Raw genomic sequence first — 17,460 nt, forward strand, 5'->3', positions numbered from 1 at the left:
TGAGCCACTGCGCCCGGCCTGCTACCATTTTTTGAGCATTGCTTTGTGCTGGTAAGTGTGCCAAGAAATGCCCAAACCTGAAAGCACTTAGCCTCCAGCAGCGCTGTGGGGTGGGGACTCTGACAGCCTCTGAGTCCCCACTTGGCCCATAAAGGATTCATGGAAGGAGCTGAAGCTGACCTGGGGTGTGAGCTTCACTCTGGTATTTCAGTATTGCTCGAAAGAGAACCCAGTACCATCTCATTATTTTGTTGATTGCATAAATAGCATGCCCACCATCACCGGATTTAAAGCGAAATCGCGGGATGTGAACTGATGACAAGCACACGCCCCATTTCTCCAGGTGCTGCCCGGCAGGGCTCACACGCCACTGTTGTCCGTGGGCCTCCCTCCCTGTCTCTGCCTGGGCTCTTTCTGAGTTAGCTAGTGTGCTTTTGCTCATTTGGACATCAACAACTTTTGGATCCTGAGGTTATTTCCGGTTTTCCATTGCCATCAACCATTCAAATTATGCTACTTGCAACATCCTTAGGCAGGTTGCTCTTTCCTTGCAGGAATTACTTCCTTAGAATAAATTTCCAGGAAGCATATTACTGTGTCTGGGGTAGGAATATGGTTGTAACTTTTTAAGTCAGCACAATCAATTTGGATTTAGATATTTAAACCAAAGTCATATACTTACTCAGAGAGAGATTTTTTTCCTAAGGGCTCATTAAGTAATGAATGTTTGTTTAAAAAAAAAAAATGTGGCTAGATTCTTTAGGATAAACTGTTTTCTGTCCACAGAAAGGATTTGACTTTGCCAACCTACCTCATTCATATTTTCTCCAGGGAGACCCCTGGGATCTCCATGTAATTTTTGGTGAAGTGTGCAGGAAGTGTTACAAAGAAGACCTCTTGGTGATGGGCTGGAATTTCTGCTTATCAGATATTTGGATTTGAGGTGTCTTGAAGGAGCTAATTTTCTTTTTGTGCCTGTGTTTTGTGAATCCTGTTATAAAAATATCAGGCCATGTGGGGCTGGAGGCAGGAAACCTGAGTTGGAAATAGCATGGCAGCCACCAGGTCATCCAACAATCTTGGGCAACTCACTTCTGCTTTCTGAGCCTTACTTTTTTCATCCACACCTTGGGGGCAAAGGTCCCTTCTAATCTCACCTTGTAGGTTGTGAACTGTGACTGTAGAGGGATGGGAGCGGCCCTGTTCAGCGGGAGACATTGTGGTTTCTTGGTGATATTCCACACAGTGAGGAGAGAGGCAAGGCAAGGCTTATTCAGACTTGTGTTCTGAGGAGCTGGTTACCTTCAGGCATTAAACAAAGTGCTGAGCGTGTCCCAGGACTGGTTTGTTGTTGGTGTTGTTTGTTTTTGAGACAGAATTTCGCTCTTGTTGCCCAGGCTGGAGTGCAATGGCATGATCTCCGCTCACCGCAACCTCTGCCTCCTGTGTTCAAGTGATTCTCCTGGCTCAGCCTCCCAAGTAGCTGGGATTACAGGCATGCACCACCATGCTCAGCTAATTTGTATATTTAGTAGAGAGGTGGTTTCTCCACGTTGGGTCAGGCTAGTCTCAGACTCCCGACCTCAGGTGATCCACCCACCTCGGCCTCCCAAAGTGCTGGGATTACAGGCGTGAGCCACTGCGCCTGGCCCCAGGAGCGGTTCTTTCCTGCTTGCCTGGTATATTCATTTCCTGTGGCCTCCATAAAGAATGACCACAAACTGGGTGGTAAACAGAAATTTACTCTCACAGCTCTAGAGGTCAGAAGTCCCAAGTCACGGTGCTGGCAGGGTCACACTCCCTTAAAAAAGGCTGTCAGTCCTTCCCTCCTCTAGCTTTGGGTGGCTGTCAGCTGTCCTGGCTTCCCTGGTGTGGCCACAGTGCTCTGGTCTCTTCCCTGGCTTCACGTGGGCTTCTCTTCCGTGTGTCTTCTCTGCGCATCTCCTATAAAGACTCCTGTCAATGGATTTAGACTTCATCGTACTCCAGGAGGATTTCCTCTTGAGATCTTTCACTTCGTTCCATCTTCAAAGCGCTTTTTCCTAACAAGGGCACATCCGCAGGTTCTGGGGAGCAGGATGTGATATCTTTTTGGGGGCCATGATTCAGCCCACCTCAGCCCTCATCAGCCAGAGGCTGGCCCATGCTGGCCCACCAGAGCTCTGCCCTTGCCTCCTGTGGCCTCAGTCCAGGGTCCCAGCCCTTCTGCTTGCCTCTACAATGTTGTCACCACGAAGCTGTGCTTTAATGAAGGGAGGAAATTTTGCAGCAGGCCTGAGAAGGCCAGACAAGGCCCTGCATCCAGTGCATGGGCAGATGTTGTTGGTGGGCATTGTGGAAGGCTGTGGGGTCAGAGCAAGAGCCTGGCGTATAGGTTGGCAAATATCCACCTCCTGCGAACCAGTCCTGTTGGTTCCAGAACTGAAATATCTCTGCAGCCCACCCATCTCTGACACCACATGCCCCTTGTCCCAGCCTCCATGTCATTCGTCTGTGTCTCAGCAGCCCAGGTGATCTTTAAACAGCAGGATGATAATCGCAAGAGCCTCTGCAGTGCTTCCTGTGTGACAGGCAGGGACCCATTTTACCCTCGCCACCACCACTGGGGTACAGCTATTACCATCTGCACTTCAGCGAAATGGAAATTCGAGTCACACCCTGCTAATGGCTTCGCAGCATGCTCGGGGTAGGGCTTGAACTCTGTCCAGGGCCAGCTTCACGGGCACACAACCTGTGCTGTCCTGCAGGGCCTGCACTCAGAGGGCCTGGCTCTTGGCTTAATGCTCTGCTGTTGCCATCATGCAAGTCTTAATAATTTTGAACAAGGAGCCTCACGTTTTCATTTTGCACTGGGCTGCAAATACATAGCTGGTCTTGACTCTGTGCTTGGTGTAGAGCCCCCACGTGGTCTGGCAGTTTGCCCTCCCCACCGCCTGCCCGTGACCGGTGATATTTGATAGCTGTGTATCACAGAGCCCTGTAGACTTTTTCTTTCCAGCACCTGCCACAAGCCATCATTATTTTATGTATTCATTTCCACAATGGTCTCCCTGACTAGACAGTTCTGTGATGGCCGGGACCTAGTTTGGTCCTCCTGCATGCTCGGTATTTTAATTTCCTGTGGGCAATTAAAGGGCACCCACGCTGCCGAGGCACAAATGACATGGAGGCTGGGACAAGGGGGCACGTGATGTCAGAGTTGGGTGGGCTGCAGAGATATTTCAGTTCTGGAGCCAACAGGACTGGTTCACAGGAGATGGCTATTTACCAACCTTGGCCTCTATGCCAGGCAAGGTCCAGGATCAGCAGGGGGGCTCCCCGTGCCTTCAGGAAGGAGCAAGCTCTGAGGACTCTGCCTCCTGTGTGTCCTGAGCAGTCACCCTCCAGCCTGCGGTGCTCAGCCACGGCTGTGCTCCTTCCTCGACAGTGGGTTGTGCCATCTCCTGCTTGGTGGGCAGTGGGCTCAGAATGAAAAGTCCTGGGTGCAGCTGACACCAAGCTCAGCTCAGGCAGGAGAGTTCCCTGCTGTTGCTCCTGCTGACGAGACCTTTGTGCAGCCTGCAGCTGGAGGAGCTGATTATGGTGATGCTGCATGGCGCTGTGAGCGTCAGGACCACCAACAGTGTGTCCGTGGCACAGAGGCCGGCTGCTGGGGCCCACCCTGAGCTCTGAGGTTGACTTGGCCCAGAACTTTGGACATCTGCCCCTCCTGCACTCCATTCATCTCCACACTCACTGTGGCCCAGCCTGGCAGTGTCTGGAACGGGGTGTTGAGAGTACCAGGCTTGGCATCAGCCCATGGAGATTTATTCATCCTGGAATTGGATCGAGCTTGGACTTTGGGCTGGGCACGGGGTGGGGCACACAAAGGTGGGAGCTAAGGTTCTGACCCAGAGGAGCTGACAGTTGGCGCATGCTCAGGGTAGGGCTTTAACAGCTTTTGGGTCCCAAAGAGTTGGCAGACCTGCAGCTGCCCCAGCCTGCCTGCGAGGCTGGCGGGCCGCTCCTGTGGATGTGGTCCGTTTTGTTCTCTTCTTCTTTCTTCGGGGGTCCTTCCTGGCTAATTGCAGATATTTTTCTTGCCTTTCTTAAAAAACAAAACAAAACAAAAAAACTGCACTGTTTCCTCTTAAAAGCAGTCATTGAAGTAGAAAATTCTACTTACCTAGAAGAGTCTAAAGAAGAGAATAGATATCACCTGTAACTGCATCCCCGAGATGGTCCCTGTCAGTATCCTGGGGGTGTGGCTGCCATGTCCTTTCCACCGTGTCCCCAGGGTGCAGGGCTGGCACCTCGCAGTTGCTCATCACGTATTTGTGACTGAGTGAAAATAATGAGCAAATATATATATACACACACACACACATATATATGTAGCAGAAAATTGAGACTATAAATTGTATTTTTTAAATTTTTATGTATTTATTTATTTATTTATTTTGAGATGGAGCCTCCCAGGCTGCGGTGCAATGGCACGATCTCGGCTCACTGCAACTTCCGCCTCCCAGGTTCAAGCAATTCTCCCGTCTCAGCCTCCCGAGTAACTGAAATTACAGGTGCGCACCATCATGCCCTGCTAATTTTTTGTATTTTTAGTAGAGAGGCAGTTTCATCCTGTTGGCCAGGCCGGTCTCACACTCCTGACCTCAGGTGGTCTACCCACCTCAGCCTCCCAAAGTACTGGGATTACAGGCGTGAGCCACCGCACCCGGCCTATTTTTTTATTTCACCTTTTTCACTCTTTGTGGCGCTGACCTTTTCCCCGTGTGGAGTTTTCTGTCGGGGCTTAGACATCATTGATGTCATCTGTCCCTTCTGGCTGAGCACTGTGTTGTTGGGATGCACATCCAAGTGTTTCTATCAGAGACTTATCTCTGGTATTTCCTTAAAGCACATTCCTAGAAGCGGCCACACAAAGGAATAAAAAGGAGCAAGCTTCCTTTTTTGGTGTTGCATTTTGTGTGTCTTCCTGCCCATCAGGGTACGGGGAGGTGCACTTCAGACCCGAAGGCTGATTTCTGAGAACTGCTCTGGTTATAAAAGCGGCAGGTCAGCGGAGGCGAGGAATGAATTATGTATCAAGCTCTAAGTCAGATCAAGGCAAATGGAGTTCATACTTATCTGAAGACAGAATGTACCTTTCTGGAATCAATCAGCGGAGATGTTGATTAGCCCAGAATAATCCTTCATGGTGTTTTAAGAAACACTACTCTCTCTTGTTCAGGAGGAAGGCAGCTGGCCTCCATCACTGCCTCCCAGATTTTGTAGATTGGAGGGATGTCCCAGGGCCTCAGGTCTAGCAGGTCCCGCCTGACTTCAGTTCAAGGCCACTGAGCATCTGCAACTCGCCGGATGCACTGGTGTTGTGGGGACCCCACCCCAGACCATTCCTGGGCACCCCTGTCCTATACTTCCTGCATCTCCCACCCACAGGCTGAGGTCACATGGACTCCAGGAGGCCGAATCCAATGGCCAGCTTCGGGTTCTCACCTTGACCTCTTGGGGGCTGCCCGCTGTTGGCACCTTCCTTCTTCTAGACACACGATCTTCTGCAGCCTCCCTGGTGCTTTCTCTCCTTCCGTCCTGTTCATGGCCTTCCTTGCCAATTTTGTCTCATCTGCCCAACCTCCCAAGTTAGCATTCCTCCACACTGGAGTGTTCCCTCCTCACTCTGCATTCATTCCCTACGTGATCTAATCCCAACACCACCACTCACTGGCTGTGTGGACTTAGGTAGCTGACTTCACCTCTCTGTGCTTTCATTTCCTCATCTCTAAAATGGGCCTAGTAAAATCCTCTCTCACCAGGTGTTCCAAGATGATAGGACAGGATTCCCAGCTCCTGTCACAGGCCCTGGTACATGATGGGTACCTCATGACTCTCCTGTTGTCACTCACTCATTCATTCATGCACTTGGCAGATCCTGATGGAATGCATCTTACCTGCTGCCCTCTGTTCTAGGCATGGAGGACACAGTGGGGGCAGAGCAGGCCCAGGCCTTGCTTACTGGGAATCCATCCTCATGTAGGGGACGTAGAAGAGAACTAAGTCAATTACAGTTTGTCAGATGGAAAATGAGAAGGAGACGTGGGGAAGGGAAGGGAGAGCAGAGGCGGGCTTTCCGAGGCAGCTTGGGGCGGTGGTTAGGCTCAGTCCTGGCTCACCCGCTTCCAGTTGTGGACCTTGATCGGGTTCATACTGTTTCCTCTCTCAGTAGCTGAGTGACATCACCAGCAGTCAACCTCTGTGTGTGTCCGTTTCCTCATCTGTAACACTGGGTGACATCACCTATCTAGTTGGGAAGGAAACCACTAACCTCTGAAATCAAAAAGCCCATTTCTCTAAGTGTGGTCCTCAGACCCGGCTCCAGAATTGCTGGGATTGTGGATGGAAATGCAGATTCCCTGGCCTACCATGCTCTTGGTGAGGCCCAGGGCCCTGCTTTTTGGAAGAAGTATCTTAGGAGACTCAGGCTCACTGATGTTGGCAGACTGTGGTCTACAGGGCGCCGAGACGAGCTGGTCCCATCCTGATGGGAGCAGGATGGACTGAAGCTACTCAAAGTGTGGTCACCTGGGAGCCTCACCTGGGAGCTTGTTAGAAATGCAAATCAGATTCTCTATGGGTGGGCTCAGGACTCCATGCCTTAACAACCTCCAAGTGATTCTGCTGCAGCCCCCATCTGGGAGGCTCTAGGTTAGCTCTGGGAGTGGCAGGTCATCCTCCAGATGAGGCAGTTGCCTGGCCCAGGGTGCCCTAGGCAGGGACACCAGCTCCCCACCCTTCTCTCTCTGCTAACTCAGTTTCCCTCCTTCCCTCAGGATCCCAAGTGATGGTGGTTTCCTCGGAGGGCGAGCTGAGCCCTGCGCGACTGCTTAGCACGGCGGAGCTGGTAGCCACGTCTGCTGGCTGGCGTGCGTGAACAGGTGTGAACCGCGGGATCTCAGCACCTTGACCCAAGAGGAAGCATGTCGAAGAAAGGCCGGAGCAAGGGCGAGAAGCCCGAGATGGAGACGGACGCGGTGCAGATGGCCAACGAGGAGCTGCGGGCCAAGCTGACCAGCATTCAGATCGAGTTCCAGCAGGAAAAGAGCAAGGTGGGGGCTGGCGCCAGCTCAGCAGCAGCTGGGCTGCAAATGTCCCTTTGGGCAGTGTTGCCCCTGGGGCATGTATGGAGAGCCTGTTCCAGGTCAGGGGCTGAGGGTAGGCACTTCACCTCTCTAGCCTGCAGCCTGTCCCTTTGCAGTACAGAGACCGCTGGGCAGGAGTCCGGGCCCCACCGGTGCTTGCTGTGACCTTGGACAAGCCACTGAACACCCCATTCTTTGATTTCTCTTACCTGCAAGATGGGGGTTGTCAAAAGAAAAGTGTTTGACAAATTCAGTTTAGCAGAGTTTAATTGAGCAAAGAACGATTCGAGGATGGAGCAGTCCCCAGAACAGAACAGAGCAGGTTCAGAGAAGCCTGCATGTGGTCAGACAGCTTTCATTATGGGGACAGAAAACAGAAGAGGTGCTGAGGCTACTTGATTGATTACAGCTTGACCCTTGATCCATGGGTCACCTGTGATTTACTGATGCTCAGCTTCTGTGATTGGCTGAGCCTCGGCTGTTTGTTTAAAAATGCTCCTAAGTCAGCCTCTTGGTTAGTTTGCTTGCTAAGTTAGGTTGCAGTTCATTATATAGGAACTCATGCATGAAGGCACCCTCAGGCTAAGTTTAGTTTAATTTAGCAAGGTCATGGCAGTACCAGCTTTTCCTAAATTCCAAAAGGGAGGAGAGCATAGTGAGGCATGTCCCACTCCCCGCTTCCCATCATGGCCTGAACTAGCTTTTCAGGTTAACTTTGGAATGCCCTTGGTGGAGAGGAGGGGTCTGTTCAGATGGTCAGGAGGCTTCAAAGTTTATTTCTGGTTTAGGCTGCCTTGAGGTCTTGTAAGCCATATTATGTGCTTTCTTAGACATGATGGGGCTGTGGTCTGGACTCAGGGCTTTGCTAGGTAAAGAGCTTGGAACAGAGCCTAGCTCTGGGATACGACCTACTCTCCTCTCTCCTAGGGCAGATTTGAGCTTTGGAGCTGGGCAGGACAGTGCCTGGTTGGGTGCTGGGAGTCTAATTAAAGCACGGGATGTCACAGAGGGGAGGAGCACAGACTTTCCAGGCAGACCTGGCTTCAAACCTCAGCTTGTCCCCTAACTGGTCTCATGATCTTGGCCAGGTGACTAAAAGTCTCTGAAACCTCTGTCTTCTCATCTGGCACCAGCTATTATGGTGTAATAATAGCTCTCTGGTTTAAGATGGTCATGAGGATCTGATTAATGGATGCAATAAAAAGACCCATCAACATCTGGTGCCCAGGCCCAGCTGCAGTCTTGTTTGGTGGCTGGGCTCTGACTTGGGTGGACTTGAAGGTAGAGCAAGCCCAGGGCTATGAGCCCAGGGAGGAACCACTAGCCAGGCTGAGGACAGAAAGGGGATGGAGATGCAGGCTTGCTCCTGGGTGGCTCGAGCAGTTGAGGGTCTAACTGAAGCTCTGAAGGTGCCCTCCAGCTTCTGATGTAGCACCTGGAGCAATGGGCGGAGGCTGCTTGGGAAATTGCATCAGGCATCCCCGTCTTGTTGAGCTGGGACTCGGGCCACCAATGGGGTGCTGGGCCAGATCCAGCTGCCAGGTGGGGATAGGGCTGGGGCCTGGGCTCTGACTCCAACCCCTAGCTCAGGATGGGCCACACAGAGCAGAGGCTGAGTTCTGGACTCGGGGAGTGAGCTTCTGGAACTTGGGGACAGATGCACCTATCTCCATCCCTGGGTGTTCAAGATTCCAGTCCAAGTGCATCCAGCCTCTTTTAGTCATGGATGCTGGTGATGTTGACCTGTTCACCCTTTAGCCAGGTCAAGAGGCCAGGTTACCTCTGGGGCTGGGGCTGACTGGCTAGGGCTGCAGGGGCTTGCATCTTGTATCTGGACGTAGCAATAGTGACTGTGGTGACAGGGAAGGCTGCTCGCTCACATCACACTGCCTGGGCTCCATCCCCTCTCCACCACCACCCCTGCCTGAGGTTTTATAAGCTGTGTAACCCCCTGCCTCAGTTTTCCCATCTGTAGATGGGGACCTCTAAGGTGTCTGCCTCCTGGGTTGTTTGAGGAATGAATGAGACAGTCACACACAGGGCATGGGTGCTGCCTGTCATATTCTCACATGACCATCAGGGCGACATTTGTATGCCTACTGTGCAGATAGTGCCAGGTGCTTTAGAGGGTGTCATGACCCTGGCAGGGAACGAGAGATCAGGTGCGGCTTCCCCCGTGTTACAGGTGAGCCAGCCAAGGGCTGGAGAGGGCAGGGACTTGCCCAGGTGTGTTAGCTTGCCAGGGCTGCAGTAACCAAGTCCCACAGAGGGGGTGGCTTACACAACAGACGTTTGCTGTCTCAGTCCTGGAGCCTGGCAGCCACAGATCCAGGTGTCAGGATTGGCTGCTTCTGAAGCCTCTCTCCTTGGCTCACAGTCGACCACCTTCTCCCTGTATCTTTACATGGCTTTCTCTTCTGTGTGTGTCCATGTCTATTTCCTCTTCTTATGAAGACACCAGGCAAATTGGGTTAGGGCCCACCCTAATGACCTCATTAGGATCTATCTCCAAATGCAATCACATCCTGAGGTCCTGGGGGTTAGGACTTCAACATATGAATTTCAGGGGACACAGTTTAGCCTCACACACGAGGCTACCACAGTAGGTGGTATTGCTGGGTTGAAAGCCAGGTCCATGCGGACCCCAGGCTGGGCCTCCCTGTTACCAGGCTGCCTCCTTGCCTCTGGGACATGTAGCAATTTCCACTTGGATGCACCCTGGCTGCTTATTTTCTCAATCCAGCCATCCCTGTGGCCCCTTGAGGTTGACTTTACCCATCTGGCTGCTGGGAGAATTTTGATTCTCTGAGAATTCAGCCGTGTGCTTATTGACTGGTACAAAAAGAATAAATGCAAACTTTACAACTGCATTGAAGTGTTACTTTGATATGATCTCATAATCACCGTCAATGTCCCATTTAAAGTGCTGGTATTTTAGCAAAGCATAGCTGTTGAGCACTGTAGGATGAGGGAGGGTGGTAAACGTGTCTGTTTGTTCATCAGCAAGCCTGTGGCTCGCATGCGCCATGCCTGGGCTGAGTGAGAAGTGTTTGGAAGTAACTCAGAGACAGCCCCTGCCCTCAAGTCAGATGGGTACAGAGGCTCACAGGAAACCAGCAATATAGCAGCCCTAGGCTCATTGCATCAAAGGTTTTAGAAAATAGTGCAGGGGCAAGCAGAACCCAGGACTTCACAGGGGCAGTTTTGTGGGGTTTTTTTGGAGCACTTCCTTACTTTCTGGCATCGTAAGACACTCCAGCCTCCGCAGTGGCTCACGCCTGTAATCCCAGCACTTTGGGAGGCCGAGGTGGGTGGATCACGAGGTCAGGAGAACGAGACCATCCTGGTTAACACAGTGAAACCCCATCTCTACTAAAAATATTAAAAAATTAGCTGGGCCTGGTGGCGGGCACCTGTAGTCCTGCTACTCAGGAGGCTGAGGCTGGAGAATGGCTTGAACCCGGGAGGCGGAGCTTGCAGTGAGCCGAGATTGCGCCACTGTACTCCAGCCTGGGCGACAGAGCGAGACTCCGACTCAAAAAAAAAAAAAAAAGATGCCCCAGGCTCATCTTGTATATTTCCTATCCTAGCCCTAGACCCAGCAATTTCTCTGAGGAGTCCTGGTTCCTTTTATTGGAGAATGGCATTAGAAACAAAGATCTGGGCACCAGGTGTGCCCATTACTGCTGGGGTGTCATTGTTTCTAGGTCCTCAGCTGCCAGAACAAGGAAATATATGTGTATACTGACCTGCGTATGTACACATACCTGTAAATATTTCTATATGTGACATCTATATCCACACAAAGTTAAACATGAGTTCTTACAGATGTCCCCAAGATGAATCCACTGCCACGTGGCTCACTTCAGCCTCCTCTTGCTTGTCTGTAACCTCTCACTCCAAGTGGGAAACCTGGCTTCCCCATCTGCCATCACTTCCTTTCTTCAACACTATACATGTATGATGGTTTCAGAGCAGTTAACCTGTACCCGTGAGATTTAGAGGGCTGTGAGCCTGGAGGGTGTGGTAGGGAGGGCTGCTGCAGGTGGCTTGGGCAAGGGGGAAGTGGGGAAGTGGGGAAGTGGCCTGGCCTGGACATAGAGAGCCAGTGCTGCCGGACTGGATGAGGATGGGGATGGAAAGGGACAAATCTGACTCACTCTCTGAGTGGGAATGGCAAGTGGGGGTGGTTCTGGTGGTTCAGATAATTTCTCCATGCCAGCCCCCACACACCCAGGGCATGTTCCCTCTCTTGGCCTTTGTGCGATGGCTGCATTTAGAGTCCAAGTGCTGAGGAGTGACTGGTGTGGGTGCCTCTACACTTGGGGTAGCTTGGAGGCACCTGGAGGTAAAGTGCTGGGTGGCTGTTTTTGGCCTGCTGAGTTGGATGGAGTGGTGGGGGTGGGGAGTGCTCTGTGCACATCAGGGGTCACCCCAGCCTCACTCTGCTGCTTCTGTGGCACAGGTCATGTCACCTGGGCTTGGCCCTCAGCAGCTTTGGGCAGAGCTGGAGGGACCCACCAGGGCCCTGTCCCCAGGCCCCTGCCTCTCTGTCACCATCCCTGCCCTACACACCTGGATCACCAGCCTCAGCAGCACCTCTGCCCCTCCCAGGAAGCAGCCCCTATACCCCCCGGGCTGCCCTGTACAGGCCTCTGCCCACCCTCCCATGTTCCTCATTCCCTTTCTACCTGTGACTCTCCCGAGAGGCTGCCCACACCTGATGCACAAAGTCAGAACCACGATAACAACAGACTTCATTCATCCACCTGCAGACACCTCATCTTCCTCCTCCCAACGGGCCTTTGAGAGGCAGCTGTTGACATCCCTGTTTCTTAGTAGAGGAAACTGGAGCTCTGGAAGGTTGTGTAGTCAGAGTTCTTTAGAGAAACAGGACCAATAGGTTGTGACACACACACACACACACCACAGAGTGAGAGGTTGTTTGTTAGTTTTAAAGAATCGGCTTACGCAGTTGTGGGGCTGGCAAATCTGAAATGTGTAGGTCAGACCAGCAGGCTGGAGATTCAGGCAAGGGTTGATCTTGCAGCTTCGAGTCCCAGTGCAGTCTGGAGGCAGAGTTCCTTCTTCCTCAGGGGACCTCGGTCTTTCTCTTAAAACCTTCGACTGATTGGATGAGGCCCACCTACATTGCAGAAGGCGCTGTGCTTCACCCAGAGTTTACTGATATAAATGTTAATCTTTTCTAAAATATACCTTCACAGCCACATCTGGACTGGTGTTTGACCAAACGACTGGGCATTGTGGCCCAGCCAAGTCGACCCACAACATCAACCACCATAGAGGTAGAGAAATTTCCCCGGGGAAATGCAGCTCATCAAAACAGATTAGGATCTCATTGGATCTGACCTTGCTGAGCCCAGATGACTGTCAGCATTAACCAGGGACTTAAGACAGTGTTGCCTCGCAGAGGGGAGAACAGTCAAAAACATTTTGTCCATAACCGGGACAGTTCTGTTAAATACTTAAAGTTCTGGCTTCCTGCTACTAAATCCACTAGGAAAAGATGCTGATTGCTGCCCCCAGGGTAAGGTGGACAGAGCATGGACTGGTCACCTGGCTTCATTCCTATGATTGTGAGTATCTGGTGAAAGGAGATGTTGCTCTTGTGTGTGTTCCAGGGTTGGTTTTATTTGCTTCTTGACCTGCTGTTATAAGTAAGGATTTACCAATACTCAGGTGTCACTGTAAAACTTCTCACCGAAAATTAATTTTAACATGTTACTATGCTATCAAGAGTGTGGTCTGGGGAAAGACGGTGCCATTTTCCCTGGAAGCAGCTTGTCCGTCAGAGGCAATTCATTTCAGGTCTGCAGAGAGGGGTAGAATTCAGGAAAGAAGGGGCTTGTCAAGTGGTCCTGTGGAGTGTGTGTTGAGTGATATTGAAACAAAAAGGTTAAAGAAAGCATTTTGAAGTGTTTTAAGAACACACTCCCTTGGGACATTTTATAAGTCATGTTTTGAATTGTTTGCTGATAGAATGAATAGACTCAAGGCGGGGTGGGTCACCTGGCAGCAGCAGGGTCCTCATCCCTCACCCTGGGCAGGTCACCAGGCCGTCACTGAGCCTTGGCTGCCTCGTGATAAAACAGAAGAGAGAGAGAGAGAGAGAGAAAGAGAGAGAGAGAGAGCGCTACCTCCTTCCCAAGACCAGGAGGGGTTAATGTGGCAATGTGGCAATGTGGGTGATGCATTGGAGTCCCCAGCCCAGCTTGGGACCCCGCCCAACAAGAATGGTGCCCCCCTGCTCACTGCCCCCCAAGACTTAGAAGCCTGGTCTGTCTTCTCCAACTCCAGAGTCCGTGCATGGGGCCCTGGAAATGTATTTCTGGTTTACAATCTTTGGGGTCTTGGTGACGATTTCTGCAGGGTGTGTTCTGTGATTGAGCAATTGTCCTTCCTCATATATCTACAACTCGGAAGAGATGTCAAAGGCTTGAATGCCTCTCCAACACCCCCGCGGAAAACCTCAGGGAACTAGCAGGAGAGATTCTAAGTGGGGCTGGCAGGAGGGTCAGGCCTGCAGGGCATTGCCGAAGGGGGAATCCGTGGGAACGTGGGCCCAGGTGGGTGTCTTGGGCTGGGGGAGGCTGTGGCCAGCTCCCCCAGCTGTGACCCTGACCCTGATCCTGACCCTGACCGGCTCTCTCGCCGCTCTGGCTGCAGGTGGGCAAACTGCGCGAGCGGCTGCAGGAGGCCAAGCTGGAGCGCGAGCAGGAGCAGCGACGGCACACGGCCTACATTTCGGAGCTCAAGGCCAAGCTGCATGAAGAGAAGACCAAGGAGCTGCAGGCGCTGCGCGAGGGGCTCATCCGGCAGCACGAGCAGGAGGCGGCGCGCACGGCCAAGATCAAGGAGGGTGAGCTGCAGCGGCTGCAGGCCACACTGAATGTGCTGCGCGACGGCGCGGCCGACAAGGTCAAGACGGCGCTGCTGACTGAGGCGCGTGAGGAGGCGCGCAGGGCCTTCGACGGAGAGCGCCTGCGGCTGCAGCAGGAGATCCTGGAGCTCAAGGCAGCGCGCAAGCAGGCAGAGGAGGCGCTCAGTAACTGCATGCAGGCCGACAAGACCAAGGCGGCTGACCTGCGCGCCGCCTACCAGGCGCACCAAGACGAGGTGCACCGCATCAAGCGCGAGTGCGAGCGCGACATCCGCAGGCTGGTACGTGCCGCCCCCTCCCCAGCCCACGGGCACGCAGCCTTCCCTCCCTGCACGCGTGGGGGAAATGCGGAGCTCCGAGGACCTGCTGTGCTCCAGGCATTGTTCAAAGCACTGGGGCCCCAGCAACGTCCTTGCAGTCTTAGGTGTGGTAAGGAGGCTCTGGGGCTGCAGGTAATCGGCTCCAAGAACAGTCTCCCCATTTGTCAAAGGAGTTTAATGGAGACTAACGAGGGTTGTTGCAAATGCATCGTGATAGCATATCTGAGTGCCAGGCATCTATTGATTCGTTTACTTCAACAACCATGAGCAGACTTCCATCTCCAGGTAAGATGCCGCAGGTCAGGGCAGGCCGGCCAACTGGCTGCATGCAACAGCAAGGGAAAAATACAAATTGCAAGTAGGCCTGTTTTGAAAGATACTGGAGATCTGTGGAAGCTGTGGAGTGTGGATGAACTAAAATTCCAAAGGGAAGGGGAAAGAGCCCTGCCTAGGCGGCCTGAGAATTGCCAGCTGCTTTCTTCCCTTGGGGCATTTGTGGATTCTGGGTGTGGGCTGAAGATTGGATGTCCTAAGAGAGATGAGTAGGATTTTTTGCCATCTCAGGGTGGGCATGAAAGAATGGAAACCAGAGGAGCCTCACCTAGGCCAGCTTGCTGCACAGGAGATCCTCCTGAGTCCTGCAGTGATGGGGAAGGCTGGTGAGCCCAGTTGGAAAGGCAAAGTGACAGCTCCCATGCCCTCACTGGATGTAGGAGACAAAGGGAGGGGGCCCACCACAAACACATGGCCAGTCTGCCCCTCAGGGCGTTTGTCACACTTTGAAGCTGTGTGGGGCAGGAGGCTAAGAAGTAAAGTAAGCTGAGGTTTTCAGACTAGATCAAACAGTAACAGTGATATTTACAAGAGAGACATCTTAATTATGAGGACATGGTGACATGGAGCATAAGAGGATGGGGAAAGATACACTGTGCAAACACTTCCCAAAAGCAAAGCTGGTCTGTCTGTATTAATGTCAAAGGCTCTAAGGCAAAAAGTAATACTAAAGACACAAAAGGACAGTTCTTAACAATAAAGGGTCAATTCAGTGGGAATGCATTCCAAAACAAAACCTCAAAATGTATAAAAGAGAAAAATATCAAAACTAAAAGGAGAAGTAGAGAAATCCACAATTATGGTTGGGGATGAACACACTGCTATCAGCAAACAGCAGAACACACAGACAAAGAATGAATAAAGACATGATTTCACCAACACAATTAACCAGCGTGAACTTAACTGACAGAGCACTCTATTCCACAACTGCAGAATTCTGTGCATGTGACATACTTTTATCAAAATAGACCACATTTCAAAATTTGTGGGTTGTAATTAGTCCTTAGAGCAAAACATATTTTAGACAAAAAGAAGAAATGCTGAAAATCAAGCATCTAAGCTTCTATATCCAGAAGAAAGAAAAAGAACAGCAAATTAAACTCCAGAGAGTAGAAGGAAGGAAATTTTGAAGAGCAAGAAACAGTAAAATAAAATTAATAAAGAAAATCAACAAATTCCAGAGTTAATTAAAATTGATAAATTGACAAACATTTAGCATATCGATAAAGCAAAACAGAGACAATGAGTTACTAATATCAAAAATGTAAAGGGGGAAATACCACAGCTCCTACCGACGATAAACCCACAGCAAACAGCATATACCAATAAACTTGAAACCTCGATAAAATGAACATATTCCTTGAATAAGCACAGCGTACCAAAACTGACATGAAGCAAATAGAAAATCTAAGTAGTCCTATAGCTCCTAAATAAATTAAATCTGTAATGAATAATCTTCCTATGAAGAAAGGCCCAGACCTAGACGGCTTCACAAGTAAATTCTTTCAAGTGTTTAAGAAAGAAGTAAAACTAATTCTAGCCAAAGTCTTACAGAAAATAGAAATTGGAACACATTTTAACTAACTTATGAAGCCAGTGTACCTCTGATTCCAAAAGCAATAACATCACAAGATAAGAAAACTTTTGGATTACCTTTTATGAACATAGATCAAGAGTACAAGCAAGATATTAACATATCAAATCCAGCAATACATAGAAAGGCTAATAAGTCATAACCCAGCTGAGTTTATTCTGAAAATACGAAGATTGACTTCATATTCTAAAATCGCTGAATGTAATTCAACATAATGATATGATAAAAGAGAAAAAAAGTGGTCATATTAATAGATGCAGAAAAATCTGTTGGCAAAATTCAATTTCATGATATAAACTCTCAGAAAACCAGGAATAGAATAGAATGTCTCTAATATGATAAGTGGTTCTATCAAAAATCTGTTACAAGCAATATACATAATGATGAAATATTGAACATTTCCCACCCAAGTTCAAGGTCAAAACAAGATGTTGACTGTTACCACTTCTAGTCAACATTGCACTGGCCAGAATGTCAAATACAAAAGATAGTAAACAAATAAAAGTTTTAGAGAGGGAGAAAAAAAGAAAACTCATTATTTGCAGGTGCTATGGTTGTGATGTAGAAAATCCAAGAGACTGTTTTTAGTTCATTACTGTTGCTATAACAAAATAACACAGACTGGGTAACTTATATATAATAGAAATTTATTTCTTACCATTCTGGAGGCTGGGAAGTCCAAGATCCAGGCACTAGCAAGTTCAGTATCTGGCAAGGAACCAGTTTCTGCTTCTAAGATGATGTCTTGAATGCCATGTCCTCACATGGCAGAAGGAATGTAATGACAAAAGAGAGGCAGGCAGCTCATATTTCTCTTATAAGGTCATTAACTCCCTTCATAAAGGCTTTGCCCTCATGACTTAATCACCTCTTAAAGTCCCCACCTCCGAATACTACCACATTGGTGATAAGTTTCAATGTATGAATTTTTGTGGCACACGTTCAGAACGTGGAAAGTTCTGAATATGGAAAGGCCCCACAAACTGTTAGAATTAATAAGTGAAATTATCAAAGTCTATATATACAAGGTACATACACACAAATTATTTCAATATATTAGCAATGAACAATTAGAAAACGAAATCTTAAAAAAATATCATTTATAGGCCGGGCGCGGTGGCTCAAGCCTGTAATCCTAGCACTTTGGGAGGCCGAGATGGGCGGATCACGAGGTCAGGAGAT

At 50.1% G+C, this 17,460-nt stretch overlaps 1 protein-coding gene across 1 annotated transcript in view; it reads left to right on the top strand.

The window, feature by feature from the left end:
- Positions 1–17,460, top strand: part of JAKMIP1 (janus kinase and microtubule interacting protein 1) — a 174,959-nt gene that overhangs the window by 76,077 nt on the left and 81,422 nt on the right. The window contains exons 2-3 of the mRNA XM_011935422.1: positions 6,822–7,097; positions 13,818–14,312. Coding sequence (XP_011790812.1) covers positions 6,969–7,097; positions 13,818–14,312 — 624 coding nt within the window. The 5' untranslated portion in view covers positions 6,822–6,968. The remainder of the gene's footprint in view (positions 1–6,821; positions 7,098–13,817; positions 14,313–17,460) is intronic.

Source organism: Colobus angolensis, unplaced genomic scaffold (genome assembly GCF_000951035.1).
Source record: "Colobus angolensis palliatus isolate OR3802 unplaced genomic scaffold, Cang.pa_1.0 Scaffold143, whole genome shotgun sequence".
NCBI classification, from domain to species: Eukaryota; Metazoa; Chordata; class Mammalia; order Primates; family Cercopithecidae; genus Colobus; species Colobus angolensis.